This window comes from Salmo trutta, chromosome 9, assembly GCF_901001165.1.
Source record: "Salmo trutta chromosome 9, fSalTru1.1, whole genome shotgun sequence".
Classification (NCBI taxonomy): domain Eukaryota; kingdom Metazoa; phylum Chordata; class Actinopteri; order Salmoniformes; family Salmonidae; genus Salmo; species Salmo trutta.
The window spans coordinates 22,547,836-22,574,899 of record NC_042965.1 but is presented as its reverse complement, the minus strand read 5'-3'; the positions used below and the strand labels follow the sequence as shown (position 1 = coordinate 22,574,899).

At 43.8% G+C, this 27,064-nt stretch overlaps 1 protein-coding gene across 1 annotated transcript in view; it reads left to right on the top strand.

Moving 5' to 3' along the window:
* The first annotated feature begins 1,138 nt into the window (after window positions 1-1,138).
* The window catches only part of LOC115200200 (V-type proton ATPase 116 kDa subunit a), a 31,646-nt gene continuing 5,720 nt past the window's right edge, over window positions 1,139-27,064 (top strand). The window contains exons 1-17 of the mRNA XM_029763054.1: window positions 1,139-1,850; window positions 3,852-3,930; window positions 5,084-5,181; window positions 6,340-6,477; window positions 6,825-6,919; window positions 7,010-7,136; window positions 7,349-7,431; window positions 7,594-7,687; window positions 10,302-10,514; window positions 11,155-11,305; window positions 11,516-11,655; window positions 11,819-11,979; window positions 12,596-12,686; window positions 12,958-13,076; window positions 13,270-13,480; window positions 14,110-14,232; window positions 14,440-14,559. Of these exons, the coding sequence (XP_029618914.1) occupies window positions 1,734-1,850; window positions 3,852-3,930; window positions 5,084-5,181; window positions 6,340-6,477; window positions 6,825-6,919; window positions 7,010-7,136; window positions 7,349-7,431; window positions 7,594-7,687; window positions 10,302-10,514; window positions 11,155-11,305; window positions 11,516-11,655; window positions 11,819-11,979; window positions 12,596-12,686; window positions 12,958-13,076; window positions 13,270-13,480; window positions 14,110-14,232; window positions 14,440-14,559 (2,160 nt within the window). The 5' untranslated portion in view covers window positions 1,139-1,733. The remainder of the gene's footprint in view (window positions 1,851-3,851; window positions 3,931-5,083; window positions 5,182-6,339; window positions 6,478-6,824; window positions 6,920-7,009; window positions 7,137-7,348; window positions 7,432-7,593; window positions 7,688-10,301; window positions 10,515-11,154; window positions 11,306-11,515; window positions 11,656-11,818; window positions 11,980-12,595; window positions 12,687-12,957; window positions 13,077-13,269; window positions 13,481-14,109; window positions 14,233-14,439; window positions 14,560-27,064) is intronic.

Genomic DNA, 27,064 nt, shown 5'->3' with positions numbered 1-27,064 from the left:
TATCGGTCCTATTTGGCGACATCATCTATACGAACGCAGCTGCCACTTGATTAAAACCGTTAAATGCAGTTTATCATTGCGCACTGTGCTTTATTACGGGCGACAATTTTTGTACAAATCACTGCATTCTCTACTAGATAGTTGGTTGGCCTTCTTTGATGTCATGTATGTTGATATATTGCTATGTTTTCATTTATTAAAGCCCTTTTACAAGTCCTACTGTACCTAACATCATTACTAATCTTTAGACATAGGAGTTACCACACCCAGTCTCAAGGATTGCAAACTCTGGAAATTCCTTTGGTCTCTACTGAGTTAGGTAAATCAGCTTTTAGCTTTCTTGCACTTTATTTGTGAAACAATCTTCAAAATGTTCTCACATTTTATGTTCTGGTGCCTCTAGGGCAATTCAGAAAGCTGATTGGGGACCTTATTACTGATGAATGTTTTTTTATTTATTTATCTTATTTAACAAGGCAAGTCAGTTAAGAACAAATTCTTATTATGACAGCCTACCATGGAACAGTGGGTTAACTGCCTTATTCAAGGCCAGAACGACATATTTTTAAGACATAGACATTTATGACCGTGTTTTACTTTCTGCATGTTGTATTTATATTTTGATGTGTGTATTTTCTGTAATTTGTGTAATTCAGGGCTCATCTGTAAAAAAAATACCTTGGTCTCAGTATGACTCCCTGATAAAATAAAGGTTAAAACAATAATTAGGCGCAACTGAAATAAAGTATTTTTTCTTTCAAAGTTGCCGAAATGCCACATAAGTCCACTTATCCATAACTTATATCAGTGCACTCGTAACAACCTAACCATTACACAACCTATAGTTGATCAAATAAGCCTTACGTAGCAAATTAGCAATTACATTTTTTGTTGACCAAATTCGACACTTTCTCATTAACCTCCATCCAAAAATTCACCACTTCTGTGTCTTATTTTATCGACAGACTTTGGGCGGAGTAAAACCTCTCGCTTCAGACGTCCGAGAAGGCAATCATTAGTCTAAACAGTTGCAAAACTAAAACGAGAGTTTCTACTGGACAAAATGAGGTATGTCCCGCCCCATTTCGTTCTGTTAAAGAAACGTTTTGCAACATCATTTGCGTAATGAATACGCCCCAGAGCACGCACAAGAGTTGTATGAAATGACGTGGAATTTGTAACTTGCCTACAAGCGCGATATCAAAGTGCGCATGATTTCGAGAGTGTTTAATAAAACGAGCTACTGTAGTCTTTATTGAAGTTTCAAGTTTAAATGTGCTTATAGTCATAGTTTGCTACCAAACATGATTGTTTCTAGTGTCAGTTAGCTAACAGTAGCTTCTGCTAACTACGACAACTAAATTGAGAAGTGTTCACGGAAGCAGAGCTAGCTAGCCCAAGTGACAGAGCTCCTACTAGCTAGGATCTTCTGGTTCTCTATCGATAGCTACGTTATGGCTACAGCAAGATGACTTCAACAACCACTTCGACGGGAACGTCTTGAGACTGGACTCGAGACGTATCACTGATTAGCCAATGATTGACACGGTGTTGAAGCGAATGTTCATCAGTAGTTTTTTAGCTAGCATGCTAGGTAGCTACTTCCAACGACGCCGGAACCCGCATTTATAAGCCTACCCAGTTAAGTGGTTTGCGCTCGAGACTAACGTTAGTTAGCTGTAGTTGAAGCTAACTAGCCGGTTGTATTGTAAGGACAAGAGCAAGCTGTCAAGATGGGTTCGTTGTTCCGAAGTGAAGAGATGTGTTTGGCCCAGATGTTTCTGCAGTCTGGATCGGCATACGACTGCATTAGCGAACTGGGAGAAATGGGTCTGGTGGAATTCAGAGACGTAAGTAACTAACTTACTGATTGCTTCCCAAATAAACAGTCTCATGTAACTAGCGCAGCTGTCAAAGTTAATCTCTCTTTGATGGTACAGTTGCATTGTGAGCTGTCAGACATGATCAGGTATGTAGAATGTTGCCCGACCCTAGCCCTTGATCATGACTCTCAGTTCCAGGCATTACATTACACGAGTTATTGGACGAAGGCGTCTTTTGAAGGGGGGAGTTTTGTTAAGATCCCTGACGCTCAGTCTGAACATTAACATGCACCATTTGCGTTACGGGTTTGGAAGCATAAGGAACTTATTTTATGTAAATATAAATCATTTTTAAAGATAACATTTATACACACCTTGATAGGGTTAGTGTTCCCACATGACCATATCTCCATGTTACAGCGTTGTTTACCTGTGCTAATTAGCTATCTAGCATGCTCTGAACACCTGTGTGTAAGCGGTAACTTGGTTTAGTTTCGTCGGATGGAGGCACCCATAGTTTATGGATCTGTGCGAAGCTGCTACAGTAAGTGTATATTTTTTATTTTAAGGATTCTTTCTCGCCGATGAAAGATAAGGTGCATATATTTCGAAATTGGTATATCGCAAGCGATGATTTTTTGACGTTTCTAAATGTTAAACACAGCGTGGGAATTATAGTTCGCATGAGGCAGTCATGGGCGAAGCTAATGATGTCTGAGAACTGTAGGGAGAAGGCAGAATGCCAGCTAGAGCGTTCCTAACACCAGACCTGATAAAATAGCTTAGATCAGTGTTTCCCAACTCTGGTCCTCGAGTACCCCCAACAGCACACATTTTTTGTTGTTGTAGCCCTGGACAAAAACACCTGATTCAACTCATTGTTGTGGCTACTTGACATTTACATTTTACATTTTAGTCATTTAGCAGACGCTCTCATCCAGAGCGATTTACAGTAGTGAATGCATGTCCTTCAGCTGCTCAAAATTGTAGACAAATGTCCAGGGGAATGTGTTGTTGACCAGACTTTTTAGAGAGCCAGTAGGTATATGGTTTTATATTGGAAATTCAGTTTTCTCTTGTCAATAGCAATTGAACCAAACAGTACATGAAAATTGTATATTCTGAATCAGACGAGTATGGAGAATAATCCAACCCTTTTTCCCATTTTATTTTTTTTAATTGAAAGACAAATACAAAAAAAGGGTGAATTGTTCTCCAACGTCCCCTGACTCAGAATATACAATGTTCATTGTCATGGCATGCTTGGTTCAATGTTTGGCGATAGAAAACCGAATATCCAACATAAAAATACATTTACCTTGGTTCCAAACCGAACTGACAGCTTTCTAAAAAGTTGCCTAAGTGTAACAGTGTCCCTCTCTTCGCCCCAACCCGGGCTCGAACCAGGGACCCTTGCACACATCAACAACTGACACTCCACGAAGCATCGTTACCCATCGCGCCACAAAAGCCGCGGCCCGGAACAACCACTTCAGGTCTCAGAGCGAGTGACGTCACTGATTGAAACGCTATTAGCGCACACCACCGCTAACTAACTAGCCATTTCACATCGGTTACATAAGCAATACTTTCCTGTGGATATTTTGTCTCAAATTTCGAGCAGCTGAAGGACTTACCGCATAGACAACCGGTGGAGTAAGTTCCAATGTAATTTCATTCAACATTCTGGCTTGTAAGCAACATTTACACAATTTTGCACAAATGTTTGTCTGTAGATGCCAATTAATTGTGTATTACAGCCTGATTAATCAGACTATATCTAACCTTACCAAGTACAGTAGATTATGGATGTGCTTGTTGACTGACATTTTTAATAGGATCGTGAGAAGTCTGAACCAGTTTGAGTTCATAGTGACATCTCAAAATGTTGCAACTTGCCCTGTAGGGTTGTGCATCAGAAAGAATGTGGAATGTTGGCAATTATTTGCAAAATCCATTCAATATCAGCTTAGACAGGTGTGTGTTCGTGGTGACAGTAACAATGTGACTATGCTCCTACTGTTTCAGCTCAACCCCAGCGTAAACCTATTCCAGCGGAAGTTTGTCACTGAGATAAAACGATGTGAGGAAATGGAGAGAATTCTAGGTAAGGATAAAACAGGTTGGTTTGTTCCTAACTTAAAAGCAGGGGTGAAAGTATATGTAATTTCTTACGGTACGGGACTCCCTATGTGTGTGCGGGCATATTTTAATTTTTTTTATAGCCCAGGTGTAATCATAGAATTGCATATAGTATCTCTATTCATTTCATATGATCTGTGGGCTTAGTAAAGTATTGTCATAAAACTTTTAACATGTATTACCTTTTAATGTAGCATGAACACAACCAGCCATGATGTGTTCATACGGTTGTCAATCACTTCAAACAGGTGCTCCTGTAGGCTCCCCGTGTACGTTCTTCCACTCACAAAATAATTCCAGCATCCAATCTGTGCACCCGCAATTTGATGAATGGAAAGACATCTGTCCCAAAACCTACACGTGTATTGTAATCACATTCTGCCATTAGGCCCAAATTGATGCGTCCACTGCTGTCCACATGCGCCTCGGTCTTGGCCACTCTTCTCCGCCTTGGCAAAATGTAAGTGTTCTCGCCAAACCACAACGCAATTTGGATCTTATACAACCTAAATGTTCATGCGACTGACATACAGTAAGGTTAAATAATGGTGTGATAGCCAATAGTTTTCTTGGCATTTTGTGTTAATTATTGTGATAGGCTCATGTTTTAACGGTACGGTGTACCCCCACTATTTATTTTGCTGGGATGCTGTACTGGACCGTATAGGTTTACTTTCACCCCTGTTTAAAAGTGATGGGCATTGATGCACTCCTGAATAACTCATTAACTTTCACACAGTTGCTGCACAAATCCCAGTCTCCATTACATGACCACTGTACAGTTCTGAGATACTGTGCCCTGGCCAATGAGTCTCATTTAAAGGAATCTAAACTCAGGCTTAATTGGAGGCAGACGCTTGGAGATTAAATTTAGGCCCCCAAAAAAGGAAAGTACAAGGACTGTTGGGGTAGGTTTCTCAGAGGAATGTGAGTTCCTGAGCGAAAAGCGAGAGAATTAGTGTGAGGCAGAGTAGAGAGACTAAGATTCAATGAAAAACACTATATAGTTTTTAAAGGAAAACAGATTAAGCTTTTTGCTATAGATGTAGTATTTTAAACAAATAGATTCAGTGACTGTTTGTGTGTTGTGTACTAAGACTTCACTGCGTCTTTGACAGGGTACCTTCTAAGGGAAATCAAGAGAGCAGACATCCCACTTCCAGAGGGAGAAGTGAACCCGATTGCACCCCAGCCCAAGCATATCCTGGTTATAATGGTTAGCACACTCTACCTGTCTCTCATTCTCTAAAATGTTCTGAATCTTTTTTTTCATAAGATTTAAGTATTTTATTTGTCCCAAATGGCACCATATACACTGAACAAAAATATAAACACAACATGTTAAATGTTGGTTCGCTGTTTACGTCCCTGTTAGTGAACATTTCTCCTTTGCCAAGATAATCCATCCACCTGACAGTTGTGGCATATCAAGAAGCACCTTGTTCTGGGGACAATAAAAGGCCACTCTAAAATGTGCAGTTTTGTCACACATCACAATGCCACAGATGTCTACAGTTTTGAGGGAGCGTGCAATTGGAATGTTGACTGCAGGAATCTCCACCAGGGCACGCTGGCCACTGGTGTGCCCTTCACAGATGAATCCCGGTTTCAACTGTACCGGGCAGACAGCGTGTGTATGGTATTGTATGGGCGTGCTGATGTCAACATTGTGAGCAGAGTGCCCCATGGTGGCGGTGGGGTTATGGTATGGACAGGCATAAGTTACGGACAACAAACACAATTGCATTTTATCGATGACAATTTGAATACACAGAGATACTGTGACGTGATCCTGAGGCCCATTGTCGTGCCAGCCATCCGCCGCCATCACGTTTCAGCATGATAATGCACTGCTCCATGTCACAAGGATCTATATACAATTCCTGGAAGCTGAAAATGTCCCAGTTCGTCCATGGCCTGCATACTCTCCATACATGTCACCCATTGAGCATGTTTGGGATGCTTTGGATCAACGTGTACGACAGTGTGTTCCATTTCCCGCCAATATCCAGCAACTTTGCACATCCATTTGGACAACATTCCACTGGCCAAAATTACCAGCCTGATCAACTCTATGTGAAGGAGATGTGTCTTGCTGCGTGAGGCAAATGGTGGTCACACCAGATACTGTTTTTCTGAGGTATATGTGACCAACAGGATGCATATCTGTGAAATCCATAGATTAGGGCCTAATGAATTTATTTAAATTGACTGATTCCCTTATACAAACTGTAACTCAGTAAAATCCTTGAAATTGTTGCATGTTGCGTTTTATATTTTTGTTCAGTGTATTTACTATATGGAGAATAGGGTGCCATTTGGGACATCCCATATTATCATTGCTAATTGACACTCTATTTATGGCTGTCTCCAGGAGCAGTTGCAGAGGCTGGAGGTGGAGCTGAGCGAGGTGACCAGGAATAAGGAGAAGCTACAGAAGAACCTCCTGGAGCTGACCGAGTACACACACATGCTGCGCATCACACGCAACTTTGTGCACCGCAGCACAGAAGTAAGTCCAACAGCTCCTCCACAAAGCAAGATCCCACTACTGACCAAATGCTCTGCTCCACTGTTTGACTTCAGAGCACTTGCTTCGGTATGCTTGAGGAAGAGACACTAAATAGTTTAAATCCAATGATTTGGCGTGGCTGCTTCCATTGTGACAATTACTTTGCTCTTTCCTCCCCTCTATATAGGAGGTTTTGTGCGATAAATCTTGGATTAGCCAAAACCTCATTCATGCCTGGGCAAAATGTAGCCTTTTTTCTAGCAATGTGTTTTTCTCTTCTGGTGTGAATTTGGGGTATGTATTTTGGTATGTGTGTCCTTACGCTAAGAAAATGATATTTTTCCCAGCGTGAGCCCCTGCACGCCCAGCATGAGGAGTTCTCCTTCCTAGAGGACTCCATGATGGAGTACACCAGCATGCAGCGGCTAGGAGCCAAATTAGGGTAAGGGGCTATTAGCAGGCATATAGATTTATACACACTTGTGTGTGCCTGTTTACTGTAGCACCCTGTTTCTCTCCCCTCCCCCTGCAGGTTTATATCAGGGCTGATTCAGAGGGTGAAGATAGAGGCCTTTGAGCGCATGCTGTGGAGAGTGTGTAAGGGCTACACCATTCTTAGCTACTCTGAAATTGACGAGTATTTGGAGGACCCTGACACGGTGGGTCAATCTTGTTCTGCGTGAAAGATATTGTTAACCATTTTTCTACAGTATGTGCTTGAGTGTGAAATCAAAGATAAAAGAATAAGATGCTGTTTATCACATAGCCAAATATAACAGCATCTGTGTTGGGCCTATGAGCAGTAGAACCTCTCACCTCTGCCTTACTGTGTGTCTATTCTAAACCACTTTCTGTTCTATGGTTATTGCAGGGTGAGCCAACTAAGAGTGTGGTGTTTCTCGTCTCCTATTGGGGTGAGCAGATCGGACAGAAAGTCAAGAAGATCTGTGACTGGTAATTAAACCGCCTCTCCCAATGACCTCCTGTTCCACTTTCAGCCTGAGGTCATTCTCTGTCAAACCATTAGGCCTAATATGTTGCCCCCAACAAGCTCTGAAGACGGTGACTTTAACCTGTGTGATAATAACGGCATCATCTCCTCTTTTTGCCCCTCAGCTACCACTGTCACGTGTATCCATACCCTAACAGCAATGAGGAGAGGAATGACGTTGTGGAGGGACTCAGGACTCGCATCCAGGACCTGCACACTGTAAGCTCTATAAAAGCCCTGTCAGCAACAAGATAGTGGTTGTCGTGTCTTTGGCTATGCCGGATTAAGTGATATGACATGCTAACTTATAAAATGATTTCTCTGTAATTAATATTACCTGATTAAGCTAATCATGTAAATGTAATTAACTAGAAAGTCGGGGCACCACGGAAGAACGTTTCTAGAGCTGTTATCTTCCGAATAAACTCTTAAAATACTTTGTAATATTTTACATCGATAGCAGTCAATATTAACCCTTAACTTATTTTCAGTCTCATAATGAAAGTTGTAAATTCTTGGTTATCTTCACGAACCCTGGCTAACAAGTTGAATCAGCAATACAAAATTGGGTTTAATTATTTATTTACTAAATACCTAACTAATCACACAGAATTACAAATACACAGAACACCAATGATGTAATACAGAAAACGTCCCGGTGGACGGAACCTGGTTACACAAAGGAAAGGGCGTTGGGCTTGAATGAAAGAGCGGGAAGATCAAGGAACAAAGAAACAGCAGCTATGCTATCGTAAATACGTTATCTTATGCATTCTAAATTACCGCCCATTTGGAAAAGGAAAATGCAATAAATATTTACTCTGAGCTGCGCTTCGGTAGATTGGTCGTAGATGCTGGCCGGGTTGGCCAACAGATCTTCCTGTAGTGGAAGAATGTCAATGGTGGTAAATTGGATACGTGGTGGTATCTTCGTCTGGTTGTTAGACTGGATCCGTTGTCCGTCCTTTCCTAGCCCACGTTAGCAGCGGCTAACTCAACGGCTAGGAAGTATCACTTCTGTAGTGAATAAGCTCAAAGTTCATACCAGTTCATACCATAGCTCACGCCGAGGTTGGCTTAGTTCTGTCCTTGATATGGTTTAGTTAACATGTGTGTCCTTCTAACGTAGAGGCTGCAGACCTCCCGTACTGGAACTAACGGTTATCTTTTCGTCAAAGGCTTATATAGTGGAGAGGGGGGAAGGAGGTGTTTCATCGTTTATAACCCCTGTCTCTTCACAGGGTTGAGCCACTGATCGAGCAGGGCACATTCCTTATGAAAACCCAATTCTCTCATTTGGAAGCTAAAATTACATTTAATCTCCTAACAAACAATTTCAATATCAAACATTTCAATTGCATAACAATTCCATGTGACTCTGATAACTAGAGGGTGTATACTTTCTCAGGTACAGTTTATGTCGTCCTGTCATCAATCATAATGTCCCAGATAACAATGAACTGACCTCCATACTCATTACGTTATCAAGCATATTTCCAACTGGTTTTATTAACAAAATATGGTTCCTTTCCCCATTTGTTTGATGTTCCCAGACTCTCTATATTTAACAGGACAGCAGTCCTTCAGTAGGGTCAGTAAGAGAGGGGAAGGGAGAAAGGTATTTATGGGGGGGGGGGGGGGGGGTCATAAACCTTACCCACAGGCCAACGTCATGACATGGTTGATGCTTTATTTATTTATATTTTGTTTTTAAAGGGCAAGTCTGCAGTTGAAATGATAATGAAGAGCCCTACCCGTCTCTGTTTTGGTAAAAAGCTGAGGCAGGGCCTGGAGAAATGTAACCACTCTCAAATGTATATATGGATGCAAGGACTGACCATCCAAGATATAAAAATGATAGTTTTAAGCGTGTTTTGAGGTTTTAGTGTTTGTTTACATTTACAATGTTTACAAATTGATGGGGTACGAGAGTTGAACTAAGCTCATTAGGCATTTATAAGTTAGTGTTTCACCCAAATGTATTTAACAGCGGCAATTAGAATTGCAGGAAATTAGCTTTAAAACAGCAACATTTTGCTAGTTAAAATGCAAGCTATCAATGTACAGCTTAAGGTCTTCCTGCTTCTGGATTTAGCTGTTGAAATATCTTGTGCTTGATGAGGCATTTTAACAAAGGAGGATGTTGCAAGACTTGTGACTTGGGCTGTTAGAGATAAAATACAAAATGAAGCTTGGCTGATGGTAAAGAAGTGCTGGAGGTATCCCTCACAGAATGGGCCTTGTGCTTCTGGCTAGAGCGAGGCATGGACAGCGGGTGTTTAGAGTGATTTTAGAACACAACTTTTTGGGAAGAAGCGGGATGGAGTGTGAGGGGTATATTTCTCAGGAGCGAGAGGAAGAGAGCGCTCTCACTCATGCTCCAGAATGCGTTTTCTGTCATGACCACTGTGGGGTCAAATGACTTAGCTTGTGCCTTGCTGTCTGGTAGACTGTTCAGATCAATCCTTTTGGATGTTCTACCCCCGGAGGAAAAAAATAATTGCATTAACCTCCGGTCCCAGCATATGATCTCCATGAGGTCTTAGCTGAAGGCTCCCTCTTTGTTTTCTCTTTCTCGTTCATCCGAACATTCACACACACACACACACACACACACACACACACACACACACACACACACACACTAAAACTACCTGCATGCACACTCAAATTCCCTCCCTAGCATGTGCATTGGAAGATTTTCTCATGCACAGAACATTCTTAAACAGTCATTCATAATTTGCCCACACCCTCTTGATATTCTAAATGGATGGGAAACCCTCCCATTGTTAAAATGTAATACTATTCCTCTTCCCACGCTGGCTGTCCCCAGGTTCTCCATAGGACAGAAGACTACCTGAGACAGGTGTTGAACAAGGCCTCTGAGTCTGTCTACACCTGGGTCATCCAGGTCAAGAAGATGAAGGCCATCTACTACATCCTCAACCTGTGCAGCTTTGACGTCACTAACAAGTGTCTGATAGCCGAGGTGTGGTGCCCTGTCAACGACCTGTCGACCCTGCGGCGGGCGCTAGAGGAAGGCTCGGTCAGTCAGCTCGTTGTTACCATGGCTACCTGTGTATATCATTGTTGGGCTTAACTCTTTACATTTTGGATTGTAATGTCATTGTTTGTGACCTCCCCCTTCTAAGTTCAGTATTTGGCTGAACCAACACATTCACACACCTAGTCAGCATGACCTGCTTTAGTAATGGGGCCATGGTTAGTGTAGAAAGAGAGGAGTGGCATTGATCTTATCTTGACCACGTCTGATGGTCTAAGCCATATTGAATAAACTAGTCATGTTATAGGTCCTGTTGGGTCCCAATTGATGGCTTCCAGGGCTTCTGTCCATTCATTAATTGCACTGGCTAATGTGCATAATTAAGGTCACAGTCAGTTCAATGGCAGTAGTCCATGTAAGGGTTCAGCCAGGGGTTTTAGTCCTTTAAACATAGCTTAAATGAGGCTTCCAAAAACGAGGCTTGATGTATTTGAATGGTCTTAAAGTATTTGAACTTACTTGCTATTTGATAAGCTCTTAGGTTTCTGCCTTACCCTCTGGAAAATATACATTTTTATGTCTCAAGTTATTGGCTTGCCCTCAAAAAACCTCTATGTAACTTTTAGACTCATAACGTTGCAATAATCATGGTCTGTCTGACATTATTGGCTTGCCTTCACAGAGGAAAAGTGGAGCCACAGTGCCTTCTTTTGTCAACCGTATCCCCAGCAATGACACTCCGCCCACCCTGATAAGGACCAACAAGTTCACCTCAGGCTTCCAGAGCATAGTGGAGGCCTATGGAGTGGGAAACTATAGAGAGGTTAACCCAGGTACAGTAAGACCTCGTCAGTCAATGACCACTGATTAGTACATTTAAGAAGCTGTCATTAAGCCTGCGGTTTTTCTGTTTGTTTGCTATGTGTATGAGCTACATGCCTGTAGCCAGAGACACATTTCCACTCCTAACAAGAATGGATGATGAACTTGAGGGATAGTTAAATGTGTGTATGTGATGTCTTGTTTTGTCTGTTGTCTAACAGCTCCTTACACAGTTGTCACCTTCCCCTTTCTGTTTGCTGTGATGTTTGGAGACCTGGGCCATGGTATGATCATGGCTCTGTTTGCTCTCTGGATGGTGCTGTATGAGGACAACCGCAAACTGAAGCGCACAAGAAATGAGGTGAGGGGGCCAGGGAGAGGCTCTTGGGGGTGCGTCTCAAATGGCACCCTATTCTCTATGTAGTGCACTAGGTTTGACCAGGGCCCATATGAATAAGTTAACAGGAAATATGGTTAGCTAGATTATTTCCCCTACATTGACATTGGTGTGTTTGTATGCTCAGATCTGGAACACGTTCTTTGAGGGCCGTTACATCATCCTGATGATGGGCTTGTTCTCGGTCTATACCGGCCTCATCTACAACGACTGCTTTTCCAAGTCTCTCAACATCTTTGGCTCTGGCTGGAACGTCAACGCCATGTTTAAATCTGGAAATTGGACTTGGTTAGTACTATAATCTGTTCTGTAATGTACTCAGGGCTCTAGATTAACATTTTTCATTGGCCGAACTGGTGCTCCCAATTTTTAAAAGTTAGGAGCACCACATTAATTTAAGAGCACCAGAAAATACGATTTTTAAAATGGATTGAGATACAGCCCTTTTTAATGAATTCTATCTACTTTTAAAGCACGTTATGTCCTATAAACTAATATGTAAAACTGTAAATACATTTCTTTATTATAAAAGCGATACAAATACCTGTCATTGAAATTAAAGTCATTTGTGGAATATTAGGTGTCTACATTGTGTGTTGCACTGTTTTCCTAATGATATGGAGTACATATAAAATTGTACACTGTCTCTTTAAAAAAGTCAGGTTTGTGATGATGACATGCTAGAGATTTGTCATTCATTCATTGCTATGATCATTGATCTCCTGAAGAAGCTATCCCTTTTCCTTATCACTGATTGAACAGATTTTTTTTTTTAAATTACATATGAGTTAAATGTAAAATAAAGTATAAAAATATCAATAACAATGCATGTGACATTAAACATTAAATCACCTGATAGTTTGCTCTTTGTTATAATTGTTGACTTTGGTATTTTCTTTAAAAGGGACTCCACGCTCCGCACCAATGCCATTCTGACCCTTGATCCCATTGTCCCTGGGGTTTTCAATGGACCCTACCCTTTGGGCATTGACCCGGTAAGTACATGGCTTTATGATCCATGGTCATAAATGGCATTGTCTTATCTCTATGTTCACTACACACAAGTACACACAAGTTATTCCCTGTCCCTTCATAACCATACACACTTGCCTCTTACCAACCAGAGCCAATAAAGTAAATCATGGATCATTACTCATTTTAATGTTCTTATAACAATATTTGTTAACAATTCCATCAATCTGACTGTGATGTAGTCTGTCCATACCTCAACCTGACTGGGTTATCCTAATTTCTTCCACTATGTAGATTTGGAACTTGGCGACAAATCGTCTGACCTTTCTGAACTCCTACAAGATGAAGATGTCTGTGATTGTGGGTATCATTCACATGAGCTTCGGGGTCATCCTAGGTGTCTTCAACCACCTGTGAGTTATAGCACACACATTCCCCACAATATCAGCACTGGAATGTTAAGAACTATATAAGATTATGGCCAATTTAAAGATACAGAATGTCCTGCTCTGAATCCTCAAAGCTCTGTTTGTCCATGCAGACACTTTAAAGCCCTGTTTGTTAGTCTGTGCAGACACTTTAAAGCCCTGTTATCTGTCTGTGCAGACACTTCAGAAAGAAGTTCAACCTGTACTTAGTATTCCTCCCGGAGCTGCTGTTCCTGCTCTGTCTGTTTGGCTACCTGGTCTTCATGATCATCTACAAGTGGCTGGCCTTCTCTGCCCGTGACTCCCAGATGGCCCCCAGCATCCTCATTCACTTCATCAACATGTTCCTCATGCAGGGGGATGGGGTGCCACCCCTCTTCCCAGGACAGGTACAAAGATGGGGATCACACAGTGTCTGCGTCCCAAATGGCATCCTATTCCCTATTTAGTGCACTACTACAGTGAGGGGGAAAAAATATTTGATCCCCTGCTGATTTTGTACGTTTGCCCACTGACAAAGAAATGATCAGTCTATAATTTTAATGGTAGGTTTATTTGAACAGTGAGAGACAGAATAACAACGAAACAATCCAGAAAAACGCCTCTCAAAAATGTTATGAATTGATTTGCATTTTAATGAGGGAAATAAGTATTTGACCCCTCTGCAAAACATGACTTAGTACTAGTACTTGGTGGCAAAACCCTTGTTGGCAATCACAGAGGTCAGACGTTTCTTGTAGTTGGCCACCAGGTTTGCACACATCTCAGGAGGGATTTTGTCCCACTCCTCTTTGAGATCTCCAAGTCATTAAGGTTTCGAGGCTGACGTTTGGCAACTCGAACCTTCAGCTCCCTCCACAGATTTTCTATGGGATTAAGGTCTGGAGACTGGCTAGGCCATTCCAGGACCTTAATGTGCTTCTTCTTGAGCCACTCCTTTGTTGCCTTGGCCGTGTGTTTTGGGTCGTTTTGGGTCAACTGTAACAGACCTGTCTGTTGTGTCCCTCTGCTACGGTAGGTTGGGCTGCAGGTGTTCCTGGTGGTAATTGCTCTACTATCAGTGCCTGTCTTACTGCTGGGGAAACCAGTTTACCTCTACTTTCTGCACAACGGAGGAGCCAACCTCATGGGAATGTACAGGGTGAGGCTTTGTGTGTCTGTTTCTGACCTCAAGAGTCATGGGCGTGTGTGTAGTTTGTCCATATATGAGTCTCTGTTCTGGTTGTAACAGTATGGTGGTGTGTAGTCTGTTTATAGGAGTGTGTTCTGGTTGTAACAGTATGGTGGTGTGTAGTCTGTTTATAGGAGTGTGCTCTGGTTGTAACATTGTGTGTGTGTCCCTCCCCAGGGTTATGAGCGTGTGCGGCGGCACAGCGAGGAAGAGCTTTCCCTGATGAGGGCTCATGACATGGAGGAGGGCAGTGTCCACAATGACCTCTCCACCAGCAGAGAGCAGCAGAAAGAGGAGGTTAGCTGATGACAACACCACCACCACCTCCTACTAGCCTCTCATTCAGGCATCAGTACACTACAGTATGAGTACTAGGGTTGAATGGCAGGAACCCAGTTACCGTCCAAAACCACTCCCTTTTCCCGGGATAAATAACTGCGAGAAACCGGTAAATTATATGCGATGTCTAAATATGGCTTCTCTACGGACTCATGATGAATCAACGCTCAGAGAGTGGGAAGAGACAGCCCATCTCAGTATGGAGTGTAGTTCACAATGCTTGTAGACCTCCTTGAAGTATAATCTCATCATGGTAACTTTTTTCTTGTGGCAGGTAGGCCTACATTTGCTGCAGCATAGCCTATACCACAGTAATATAGACTTAATGCACGTCTAATTTACCCATCTCTATCTGGCTTTTGCGGGTCACCTTTTTTTAATTATGAATATTTTTTTTAAATTGCAGCTGCTGTGTTTTAAAACAGCTTATCACTCGAATATCGTTGTTTTAATTAAATTCTTGCACCCATGAGCACTCTTTCTCTCGCCATCAACTCCATTCAAATTGCATCCACAATGGATCATCCTGTTCTAGATTGATATATAGATGTCCTAGCCTACCCCTTTCAGGTAATCAATTCAATGCAATATTAGCCTTGTATTTAGCTAATTAATAATGAGTTATGCATAATAAGTTTAACTTATAGCCTCTTTCTCTTGCACAATATGTAACCACCTGTGCTCCGCCGGCCTTTCTCTTGGAGTCCCATGCAGAAAAATCTAGAATAGCTTGCTGGATATTCCTTTTTCTTATTTTTTTATTTTTTTTCATTTCTTATACCAATAGACTATTCGAAGTGGGATGCAATCTATTTTTTGCTGAATGTTAAATACAGCAACCAATAGAACTCACGGGTAGTTTGAAAGAAGAACGAACGCGCAATGGCGGTAGGCTATAGCAGTTATTTATTCAGGCCCATTTTTATTTCACCTTTATTTAACCAGGTAGGCTAGTTGAGAACAAGTTCTCATTTACAACTGCGACCTGGCCAAGATAAAGCAAAGCAGTGCAACACAAACAACACAGTTACACATGGAATAAACAAACATACAGTAGAAAAAGTCTATATACAGTGTGTGCAAATGAGGTAGGATAACGGAGGTAAGGCAATAAATAGGCCATAGTGGCAAAATAATTACAATATAGCAATTAAACACTGGAGTGATAGATGTGCAGAAGATGAGTGTACTAGTAGAGATAATGGGGTGCAAAGGAGCAAAAATAAATAAAATAGATAACAGTATGGGGATGAGGTAGTTGGATGGGCTATTTACAGATAGGCTATGTGCAGTGATCTGTGAGCTGCTCTGACAGCTGGTGCTTAAAGCTAGTCAGGGAGATATGAGTCTCCAGCTTCAGTGATTTTTGCAGATCGTTCCAGTCATTGGCAGCAGAGAACTGGGAGGAAAGGCGGCCGAAGGAGGAATTGGCTTTGGGGGTGACCAGTGATATATACCTGCTGGAGCGCGTGCTACGGGTGGCTGCTGCTATGGTGACCAGTGAGCTGAGATAAAGCGGAGCTTTACCTAGCAAAGACTTATAGATGACCTGGAGCCAGTGGGTTTTGAGAAGAATATGAAGCGAGGGCCAGCCAACGAGAGCATACAGGTCGCAGTGGTGGTTAGTATATGGGGCTTTGGTGACAAAACGGATGGCACTGTGATAGCAAATTGGATGCAGTATGAGTAGAGTGTTGGAGGCTATTTTGCAAATGACATCGCCAAAGTCCAGAATCGGTAGGATAGTCAGTTTTACGAGGGTATGTTTGGCAGCATGAGTGAAGGATGCTTTGTTGTGAGATAGGAAGCTGATTCTAGATTTAATTTTGGATTGGAGATGCTTAATGTGAGTCTAGAAGGAGAGTTTACAGTCTAACCAGACACCTAGAATATGTGGACAATTACAAATACCTAAGTCAGAACCGTCCAGAGTAGTGATGCTGGGTGGGCAGATGTGGGCTGCGATCGGTTGAAGAGCATGCATTTAGTTTTACTTGCATTTAAGAGCAGTTGGAGGCCAAGGAAGAAGAGTTGGCATTGAAGCTCGTCTGGAGGTTAGTTAACACAGTGTCTAAAGAAGGGCCAGAAGTATACAGAATGGTGTCGTCTGCATAGAGGTGGATCAGAGAATCACCAGCAGCAAGAGCGACATCATTGATGTATACAGAGAAAAGAGTCGGCCCGAGGATTGAACCCTGTGGCACCCCCATAGACTGCCAGAGGTCCGGACAACAGGCCCCCCGATTTGACACACTGAACTCTGTCTGAGAAGTAGTTGGTGAACCAGGTGAGGCAGTCATTTGAGAAACCAAGGCTGTTGAGTCTGCCGATAAGAATGTGGTGATTGACAGAGTTGAAAGCCTTGGCCAGGTCGATGAATACGGCTGCACAGTATTGTCTCTTATCGATGGCGGTTATGATATTGTTTAGGACCTTGAGCGTGGCTGAGGTGCACCCATGACCAGCTCGGAAACCAGATTGCATAGTGGAGAAGGTACGGTGGGATTCAAAATGGTCGGTGATCTGTTTGTAAACTTGGCTATCGAAGACCTTAGAAAGGCAGGGTAGGATAGATATAGGTTTGTAGCAGTTTGGGTCTAGTGTCTCCCCCTTTTAAGAGGGGGATGACCGCAGCAGCTTTCCAATCTTTGGGGATCTCAGATGATACGAAGGAGAGGTTGAACAGGCTAGTAATAGGGGTTGCAACAATTTCAGCAGATAATTTTAGAAAGAGAGGGTCCAGATTGTCTAGCCCGGCTGATTTGTAGGGGTCCAGATTTTGCAGCTCTTTCAGAACATCTGCTATCTGGATCTGGGTGAAGGAGAAATGGTGGAGGCTTGGGCAAGTTGCTGTGGGTGGTGCAGGGCTGTTGACTGGGGTAGGGCTAGCCAGGTGGAAGCATGGCCAGCCATAGAAAAATGCTTATTGAAATTCTCAATTATTGCGGCTTTATCGGTGGTGACAGTGTTTCCTAGCCTCAGTGCAGTGGGCAGCTGGGAGGAGGTGCTCTTATTCTCCATGGACTTTAGTGTCCCAGAACTTTTTGGAGTTTGTGCTACAGAAAGCACATTTCCCATAACCATTCAATCTTCATGAAGAGAAGATAAAGCCTTTTGCATCTAATTATAGTCCTATATTATTCAAGGATGTCATTAGAATGATGGTGAGGACAATAATACTGATTTCATTTAACTTTTGAAAGCGAGGAAGGAATGAAGCAACAATAGAGAGAGAAAGAGGAGGGATGCTAATAACATTAGGGGAAATATTATGAAATGTATAGCCTATTAAGTATACAAATAGCCCCAATTTATATTTGAAAATCAAATTCTAGCCTATACTTGTAACTTTGTAGGCCGCATGTGCTCCACCAGAATCGCATGTTCTCTTTATCATGGTTTGAATGATATGCGTAATTCCAGTCTATATACAGTACTGTAAAACGGTACAGTTCACTCAAAGATTAGCCTACTGGAGCTAGTTTCATTTATTTACCCAAGAGAGTGTCGTGACTTTACTTTCATTAATCTGATGACTGTTATTTATTTAATATACTATTTTTAATTGGTACCTGATTTTAAATTAATCATGTAACATTTAACTCATTAGGATTTGGGGCACCACGGAAGAAGTTGTTTAGAGTTACCATCAACTGAATTAAACTATAAGGTCTTTACCTATAACATTGATAAACAGTGGTAATGGTTAATAATTCTGAACGATCGTAACAGTCTTGGATCTGCAAAAACCCCAGTCTTGCTCATTATTCAGTACTACACAAATTGGCTTAATTATTTATGTACTAGCTAACTAAATAAATAATAACACAGAGAATACACACTTACGTGAGACTAAGGTCCCTAGTGGACTGACAAGATATGACTGCTTGTTACAACATATGGAAATGAGAGAAAAAGGACACTTATCGTGGAGATACTCTAGGACTGTCCTCACATTAATCATATACCTTGCACATGAACCGCCGCCCGTTTGGAATAAGAAATAATTAATGTATTATGTATTTACGTGTTGAATGCCGTTTATCTCGCTCGGAACCAAGCCTTCTCGGAAAGTTGTTGGCCTTCTAGCTGTATGGCTCTGATTTGTCTGAAAGAGGTCTCCCCTTACTCATCTTCTACAGTTATTCACTCTTGAAGATAACCAGCCATGTCAACGGTTCCCATTGGTGATGAGCATAGTAGGAAAGTCTCACTTATATTCGCTTTTCTCTATCTGACTTAAGACCGCTAATCAGCTGTCCCAGTGACTATATGAGGTGAGCTTCTCGCCTCTTCCTCCTCGTGTTGGTATTCAGGATTCGAACCACGATGGACATGAGCTGCAGCTCTTCGTCTCTGGTCTAAAGGAAGGTGAGTTTTTCTTCACCTCGTCTTGAGGTTCAACATTTCAACCATTTCCAACATGTAGCTGACGCTCCACGCTTTTCTGGTCTGATATTTTAATTCTAAGCCAGTCCTTTTAAGCACTCTGGGGGCGGTTCCATCACACTGACACGCTCTTCTGAGCGTGGCTAGTTACTGTGCAAGGTATTCTCAAAAACAATTATTTTATTAGAAAACTAAAATCACATTCCTATCTTAAAAAAAAAAAAATCATATTGGATGAAAACTTGACAGATATAGGGGGCATCCATTCCAAGTTACAGTATTTGGTCCATACAGTTTTTAATAACATCATACAATGAAAAACAATATTACATTCGTTTTCTACATCTCCCCACTGACCATTCCCCAAATTCTTTGTTAGAATTATTGTTCCATTCTCCACTTTTTGGACGGGCTAAAGTCTCTGGAGACTGAAGTACATTCCTTTAGTTCAGTGGTCGCCAACCGGTTGATCGTGATCTTCAAGGCATTCCTAGTCAATCACCAAATATTTCTATCCTATTCAAGGATGTCATTAGAATGATGAAGATGAGGACAACAAAACTGATTTCATTTAACTGTTGCAAGGAAGGAATGAAGCAACAATAGAGAAAGAGGGATGCTAATAACATTAGGACTTGATCTTCAAGGCATTCCTAGTCGATCACCAAATATTTCTGTAGAAAAGCCAACGAACGATAAAGGCTTGCGCTCCTTTTTTTAAAAATCGTGTTGAGCTGTTGCGGGTAGGTGCACTTGATTCAAAAGTCCTGCGCACCGGGTAAGCAAAGTGTTCCCATGAGACAAACTCCGCCTACCCGTTGGACCGGCAAATCTGTGACTAAATCGAGTGTACCTACTGTGCTGCCCAATCGGCTAGCTCAAATTACCGTGGCTACAGAGCTTCCATAACCCAGTTTAATAGGCTGCTAGCCTGCGTAAGATTTAATTACTTTTAAAACCATGACCACAGAGAGACTCAACGATTACAGCAAAGAGCTGCTGTTTTTATGAGTGTTTTAAGTTTATATTCAGCACTGTCACTGTTTTCATTCAACACTATTACAAACGCGCTTCTCCGTATTTCCGCTCTGGCTGCAATGAATGAGTAGCCAAGTATCGATAGCCCTGCGTTTTTTATTATTAGCAGCTCGTTGTGTCGATTTTAATATTAAGGAATATTTAACTTTCTCTGGTCATAGGAACAACATAAATTTGTGCATGAGGCAGATGCGGTGCGACTCGAGTTTTGCCGGCAGGTGGAAGACGGTGTCCCCCTCTCTGGTCAGTCTCACCGGAGGAAAGGAAGGAAGGAGAGAGCAGGGACCGTGAGAGGCGGTTGGGGAAACTTTCTAGAGCTCTGACTTTTCGACCTGAAGATCATTGACGTTGTGATTTGACCTCGTTGACCATCAATGCAGGCACCATCAGTCAAGCTAACTATTTAAATTCATGCTGCACAGTGCCTCACAAGTGCTAAACCAACTGATCTATTTTGTTTTGCGAAAAAGCAAAAGCTTGAGATTTGAAATATAACATGGTCTGATTAACAATATTGGCAGGCCAATCATATAGCCAATATGCTGTGATAATGTATTAGGCCTACTGCCCAAACCTCATGCTTACAAAACTGAGGTTAATGTGTAAAAAAAAAATAATAATCTGAGCAGTAGATCTCAGCTTGCTTTTTGAATGCAAAAGGTTGGTGACCACTGCTTTAGTTGATACTAAAGGGTTAATTTCCAACAGTGTGAATGGTCGGCCATCCAGCAGCTCCCCCCTCTGAGAGAGAGAGAGAGAGAGAGAGAGAGAGAGAGAGAGAGAGAGAGAGAGAGAGAGAGAGAGAGAGAGAGAGAGAGAGAGAGAGAGAGAGAGAGAGAGAGAGAGAGAGAGAGAGAGAGAGAGAGAGAGAGAGAGAGAGAGAGAGAGAGAGAGAGAGAGAGAGAGAGAGAGAGAGAGAGAGAGAGAGAGAGAGAGAGAGAGAGAGAGAGAGAGAGAGAGAGAGAGAGAGAGAGGAGAGGAGAGAGAGAGAGAGAGAGGAGAGAGATGACGAGAGGAGAGAGAGAGACTTTTGTCTTTCTTTATTGAACCATTCTCATTTCATTTAAAACTCACCACCCAACCCCCCCTTAAAAATAAAACCAAAAATACATTCTGTGATTCATACATGTACCACATGATACAAACCAACATCGCAATACCCACTCCTATAACCGTATATCCAAAACATCTTCCCCAGCTATACAGACAGCCCCCCCAACACACCATATCTCCTGAAACATCTCCACACTTTTTATCATTTTATAGAACTCAAACTCAACCCTAAGGCGCGCAGAGACCATCCCATTAAACAATAGTAAAGGGTGTGTTGATCCCCCCACCTTTGACCCTGGTTCCTCCTTGTTAGCCAAATAGACAACTTCGCCTGAGCAAACAGAAAATTCAACAAAACACATTTGGCCTTCTCCTTATTTGAATACCTGTATCCCATTATGAACACCCCAACAGTAAAGACCACCCCCAACCTCTCACACAGACATTCCAACAGAGACATTAATGGCATCAACCTGGTGCACACAGAAAACACATGGTGCACTGTTTCTTTCATTTTACAGAAAGGACACTCCTGCCCAACTCCCGGTTCAACCCGTGCCAGCCAGCTGTTAGTGGCCAGGGCTCCATGTAGAACCCTCCACTGGAGGTCCCCTGACCTCTTTGGTGCTGGGGTTTTGTAGAGCCCTCTCCATCTAAAACCCACCATACTCTCCTCCCCACATACCCCCTGCCACTGATGTGCCTTTACTCCTGTTAGGTTCCGAATGTTCCTAACCTTAACGCATAGGTTGTAGAGGGCTTTACCTCCCACCCCTTCAAACTCGCCCAGGCTCGGAGTGTTAAAATCTAACAAGTCCTCCAGACCCCCTTGCCAGTCTCCAGTCTCTGCCATCACCTGCAGTGGCGGAAAACTTGGTGGCCCCTCTCCCTTTGGCTGCTCAAACATCCCTCTTACCGGTTCAGACAGTGCCTCCTGGACCTCCTCCAGGAATCTCTCCAGCAGCCTAAGAGACATTATCCCTGTTTGCTGTGCCAAGACTTCCGGGCTTTTCCACCCCTCCTCTCCCAGCAGTCTCAAGTCACCCAGCCTTTTTACACCCCCTGCCATCAGTTGTCTCTGCAGGGTGGCCGACTGGACCGATCTCAAAGGGATGGCTGGGTTGTGGAAGATAGGCTCCTCCCACAGCCCAGGCTCCACACCCCCTTCTCGTGTGGGCCTTAGCAGCTGCCAGGCCCTCAGCACCCCAGAGTAAAAGTCTGAGAGACCTGCTGTACTCAGCCTCTCCAGCTTCATGAGGAACAGCTGCCGATCCAAACCTAATCCGCCAGCTCTCCTCAGCAGCGCGCATGCTGGTTCCCTCCAGCCAACGTCAGTATGGTACAGCAGTCTCTGCACCGCCTTTAGCCGGAACGCAGCCATCCTGCTCTCCAGTTCCACCAGGCCTTGTCCTCCTTCATGGACGGTCATATACAACACTGCTGCCCTCAGCCAGTGATGGCCCGACCAGAAGAAGTCCACCAGCTTGCGTTGCAGGTCTGCAAGCAGACCGGCGGGGGGGTTGAGGACAGCCAGTTTATGCCACAGGGAAGATGCCACCAGGTTGTTAATTATCAGCACCCTCCCTCTATATGACACTTGGGACAGGAGCCACCTCCACCTGGCCAGTCTTGACACCACTGCCTGTGACAGCCCCTCCCAGTTCTTCCTGACCCACCTCTCCGAGCCCAGGTACACCCCCAACACTTTAAGCCCTTCACAACCCCACTGCAAACCCCCTGGAAGCAGAGGAGGAGCCCTATCCCCCCATGCCCCGCATAACAGAGCTTTGCTCTTGCCCCAGTTTACCTTAGCTGAAGAAGCTCCCTCGTACACCTTCAGACTGGTCTCCAGTGCCTGCATATCTTGGCCATCCCTGACCATCACAGAAACATCATCTGCATATGCTGACACTGCTATTCCTGTCAACACATCCATGCCTGTCCAGCACACTCCCTGCAGTCTCCTGCGTAGCAGTCCTAAAAAAGGCTCAATGGCTAGTGTGTATAACTGCCCAGATAGAGGGCATCCTTGTCTAATGCCCCGTCTCACCCAGACTGGCCTACTGAGCCCCCCTCCCACCTTGACCATGCATGACGCCCCAGCATACAACAGCTTCACACAGGTCAAAAAACTCCTCCCAAACCCAAACACAGACATCACATTAAACAGATACTCATGGTCCACTCTATCAAAAGCCTTCTCTTGATCTAAAGAGACCAGTCCGAAGTTCACATTAGACCCTCTCGACAAGTCCAACATGTCCCTAATTAAGAACAAGTTGTCCGTGATTGAGCGTCCCGGTACACAATATGTTTGGTCCTTATGTACTATTGAGTCCAAATGGGACTTCAGTCTGTTAGAGAGGACCTTGGCAAATATCTTGTAGTCCGCACAGAGCAATGCCACAGGCCTCCAGTTCTTAAGTTCACACAAGTCCCCTTTTTTGGGCAGGAGAGTCAGAGCCGCCCGACGGCAGCTCATCGGCAACTCCCCTACCCCGACGCATTCACGCAACACGCAAAAGAAGTCCCGTCCAACTATTCCCCAGAATTTTTTATAAAACTCCACTGGGAGTCCATCAACCCCCGGTGCACGACCGGTGGACATCTGTGTTACGGCCTCTGCCAGTTCATGGGACAACAGAGGAACGTCCAAATCATCCCTCTGTGCCAGAGAGAGTTTAGGGAGTCCTGTGAACAAGACCTGAGCACACACAGGATCACACTCTTCTGCCCTATACAATTCAGTATAAAACTCCACAGTCCGCTCCCGCATCTCACCCACCACAGAGGTCACCCGCCCATCAGACAGCCGTAGACAATGCATACCCTTGGCTTCACTGCTCTGTCTTTCCAAACCAAAGAAGAAGGAGCTGGGAGCATCCATCTCCTTGAGCATGGAGAATCTAGCTCTTACAAGTGCTCCCTTTGCTTTAACCTGGAAAAAACTGCCCAGGTCCCTGTGTAATTCAGCTAAATTAGCCTGGAGGCCTACATTGCCTTGCCCCACCATCTCTACCTCCATCTCACTAATACACCGCTCTAGTTCCCCCAAAACTCTCCTAGCCTCTGAGGATGAGAGTGCTGTGTATTGTTGACAGAAAAGCCGAATTTGGACTTTCCCCACATCCCACCATTGGCTCAGAGACTCATAATCCTCTATTCGCTGCCTCCACCTTTCCCAGAAGGTCTGGAAACCTGCGCAAAAAGTGGCATCTTGTAAGAGCTTTACATTGAATTTCCAATAGGATGCCTGCCGGGGCCCTGGTGAAATAGACAGCCGAGCCATGGTTATGTGATGATCGGAAAACCCCACCGGGAGAATGGTAGCGCCCAACAGCCTATTGCTCTGATTCCTAGACATATAAAACCTATCAAGTCGGGCTGCACTCACCCTAGCCCCAAAAACCTTCACCCATGTATACTGTCTTGTGTTCGGATGTTTAGTTCTCCAAACATCCACTAGGTCAAACTGATTAATAATATCCCTTAACACTCCAACTGACACTGAATGAGGCTCTTCCCCATTTCTGTCTTTTGTAAAATCTATTGTGCAGTTCCAGTCCCCTCCAACCACCAGTGTCTCCTCAGGCGCTACCTGTGAGAGTTCCTGTCTAAGACTCCCAAATAGAACCCCTCTTTCTCTCCCTGTGTTAGGCGCATACACATTTATAAAGACAAACCCCATATTGTTAATTTCTGCTTTAACAACAAGGAGCCTACCCCTACACACCTCCTTTGAGGAGCAAATTTTTACAGACAGACCCGGTGCAAAAAGGACTGCCACTCCTGCACTAAGATTTGTCCCATGGCTCAACACACTTGCCCCTTTCCACCAGAGCCCCCAATCGACTTCATTCAATACATCACTATGTGTCTCCTGCAGAAACAACACCTGTACTTTTTTTTGTTTTACATATTCACCCAACACACTCCTCTTTCCCGCATCTCTGGCGCCATTTATATTGAGCGAGCCTACCCGTAGAGTCTCCATAAGAAGTGGGAGAAAAGCCAGCAGAGAAAGAGACCAATAGCAAAGCTCAAAACCCCCAGTGTCAGAAAGAAAATATACATCTAAACAGTGTCCGAAGGTAGACCCTTACGCACTGTTGTGACCCACTTCCTCAACCTAAACCGTTTCCTGGGTGAGAGGACACCATGCCCCTCATTTCTCACAGCATGTTGTACTGATCGTACAAACTTTCTTGAATCAGGGAAAAAAGCCTCAAGATTGACTTTTTTCCCCTTGGTCTCATTCAGGAACCTTGTCAGTTCCCTCACCGTGTACTTAGACCCCTCTGCTTGACTGGCTGTCAGCTCCGGGCCTATTGAAGAGGAGTCTGAAAAAAATAACTCCTCATCCTCTTCCTCAGACTCACTTTCCTCCTCATCTCTATCTCCCACCCTGACCACCTGCCCTTCCTCTCTGGTCAGGCCATCTCCCACTGCAACAGGCAAAGTTTCCATTGTGCCTTTAACCACACCCTTTTTCCTTTTCCGCTTGGCACCCTCCTCCTCCCCCCCTAGTCTCTTATACTTCCCCACTGTACTCTCTTCATCCACTGTCATAACCTGACTAGACTTAGCATCCTCTACACCACCCTCCATATCATAGCTAAACCCAGCCTCAGCTACCCCATCATCTCTAGCCTGACAAGGCTCAGCCTCCACTACCCCACCATCTCTAGCCTGACTAGACCCAGCCTCCACTACCCCACCATCTCTAGCCTGACTAGACCCAGCCTCTGCTACACCACCATCTCTAGTCTGACTAGACCCAGCCTCCACTACCCCACCATCTCTAGCCTGACTAGGCCCAGCCTCTGCTACACCACCATCTCTAGTCTGACTAGACCCAGCCTCCACTACCCCACCATCTCTAGTCTGACTAGACCCAGCCTCAGCTACCCCACCATCCCTGGTATGACTAGGCCCAGCCTCTGCTGTCTGCATCTCATTACCCCCTGCACTTTGATCTCGATTTCCCCCACCAGCGCTTGTACCCTCACTTTGTCTACGGCCTTTATGTGGGCATGCAAAGCTCTTATGCCCCAAATCCCCACACTCAAAACACCGTAGACTGTCTGTGCTGGCAAACCCTGCATAGAGCCCCTCCCCATGCCTCACTTTAAAATGCACATTTAGCTGTTGCTCATTGTTGTTTAGAAACATAAACACTTGCCTCCGGAACGAAACAACGTGCTTAACAGCAGCTGCCTGAAAGCCTGCCGACAGTACACGAAACCCGCTAGCAAACTTGCCAAAACGACTCAGCTCTTTCCTGATCTGATCGTCCGTAATAAACGGAGGTAAATTTGCAACGACTACTCTTGTCGAAGGGGTAGAAAGAGGTAAAACTGGCACCAACACATCCCTTACAAATATTCCGCTAGCAATTAGCCTACCAACCATCATTCTAGAAGCAGAATGTATAAATTCAGCTCCTACCTGTTCGCCGACCACGAGCAGAACCTCCTCCACCTTAACTCCATTCTCAGGAACACACCTGAATCCATGCCGTATCGACAGCGTCTCCTCCGCGCTAGGCTGAGAAGCCATCGCGCATACCACGCCTTGCAAACCCCAGAAAACTTACTCTGTCCTCTTCCACCCTAACTCTGAGAAAAAAAACTGTGGATACCGCTAAAACAAATATTGCATTAACCGTATACCATAGAAAATAAAATGTAAGGAAAAGATCAAGACAAGAGTCTAGAAAGTTAGTTAGGACAGAGTCCTCACCAAACACTCAAACTCCCAAAAATTAAGAGAGAGAGAGAGAGAGAGAGAGAGAGAGAAGAGAGAGAGAGAGAGAAGAGAGAGAGAGAGAAGAAGAAGAGAGAGAGAGAGAGAGAGAGAGAGAGAGAGAGAGAGAGAGAGAGAGAGAGAGAGACGAGAGAGAGAGAGAGAAGAGAGAGAGAGAGAGAGAGAGAGAGAGAGAGATAGGAGAGAGAGAGAGAGAGAGCGAGAGAGAAGAGAGGAG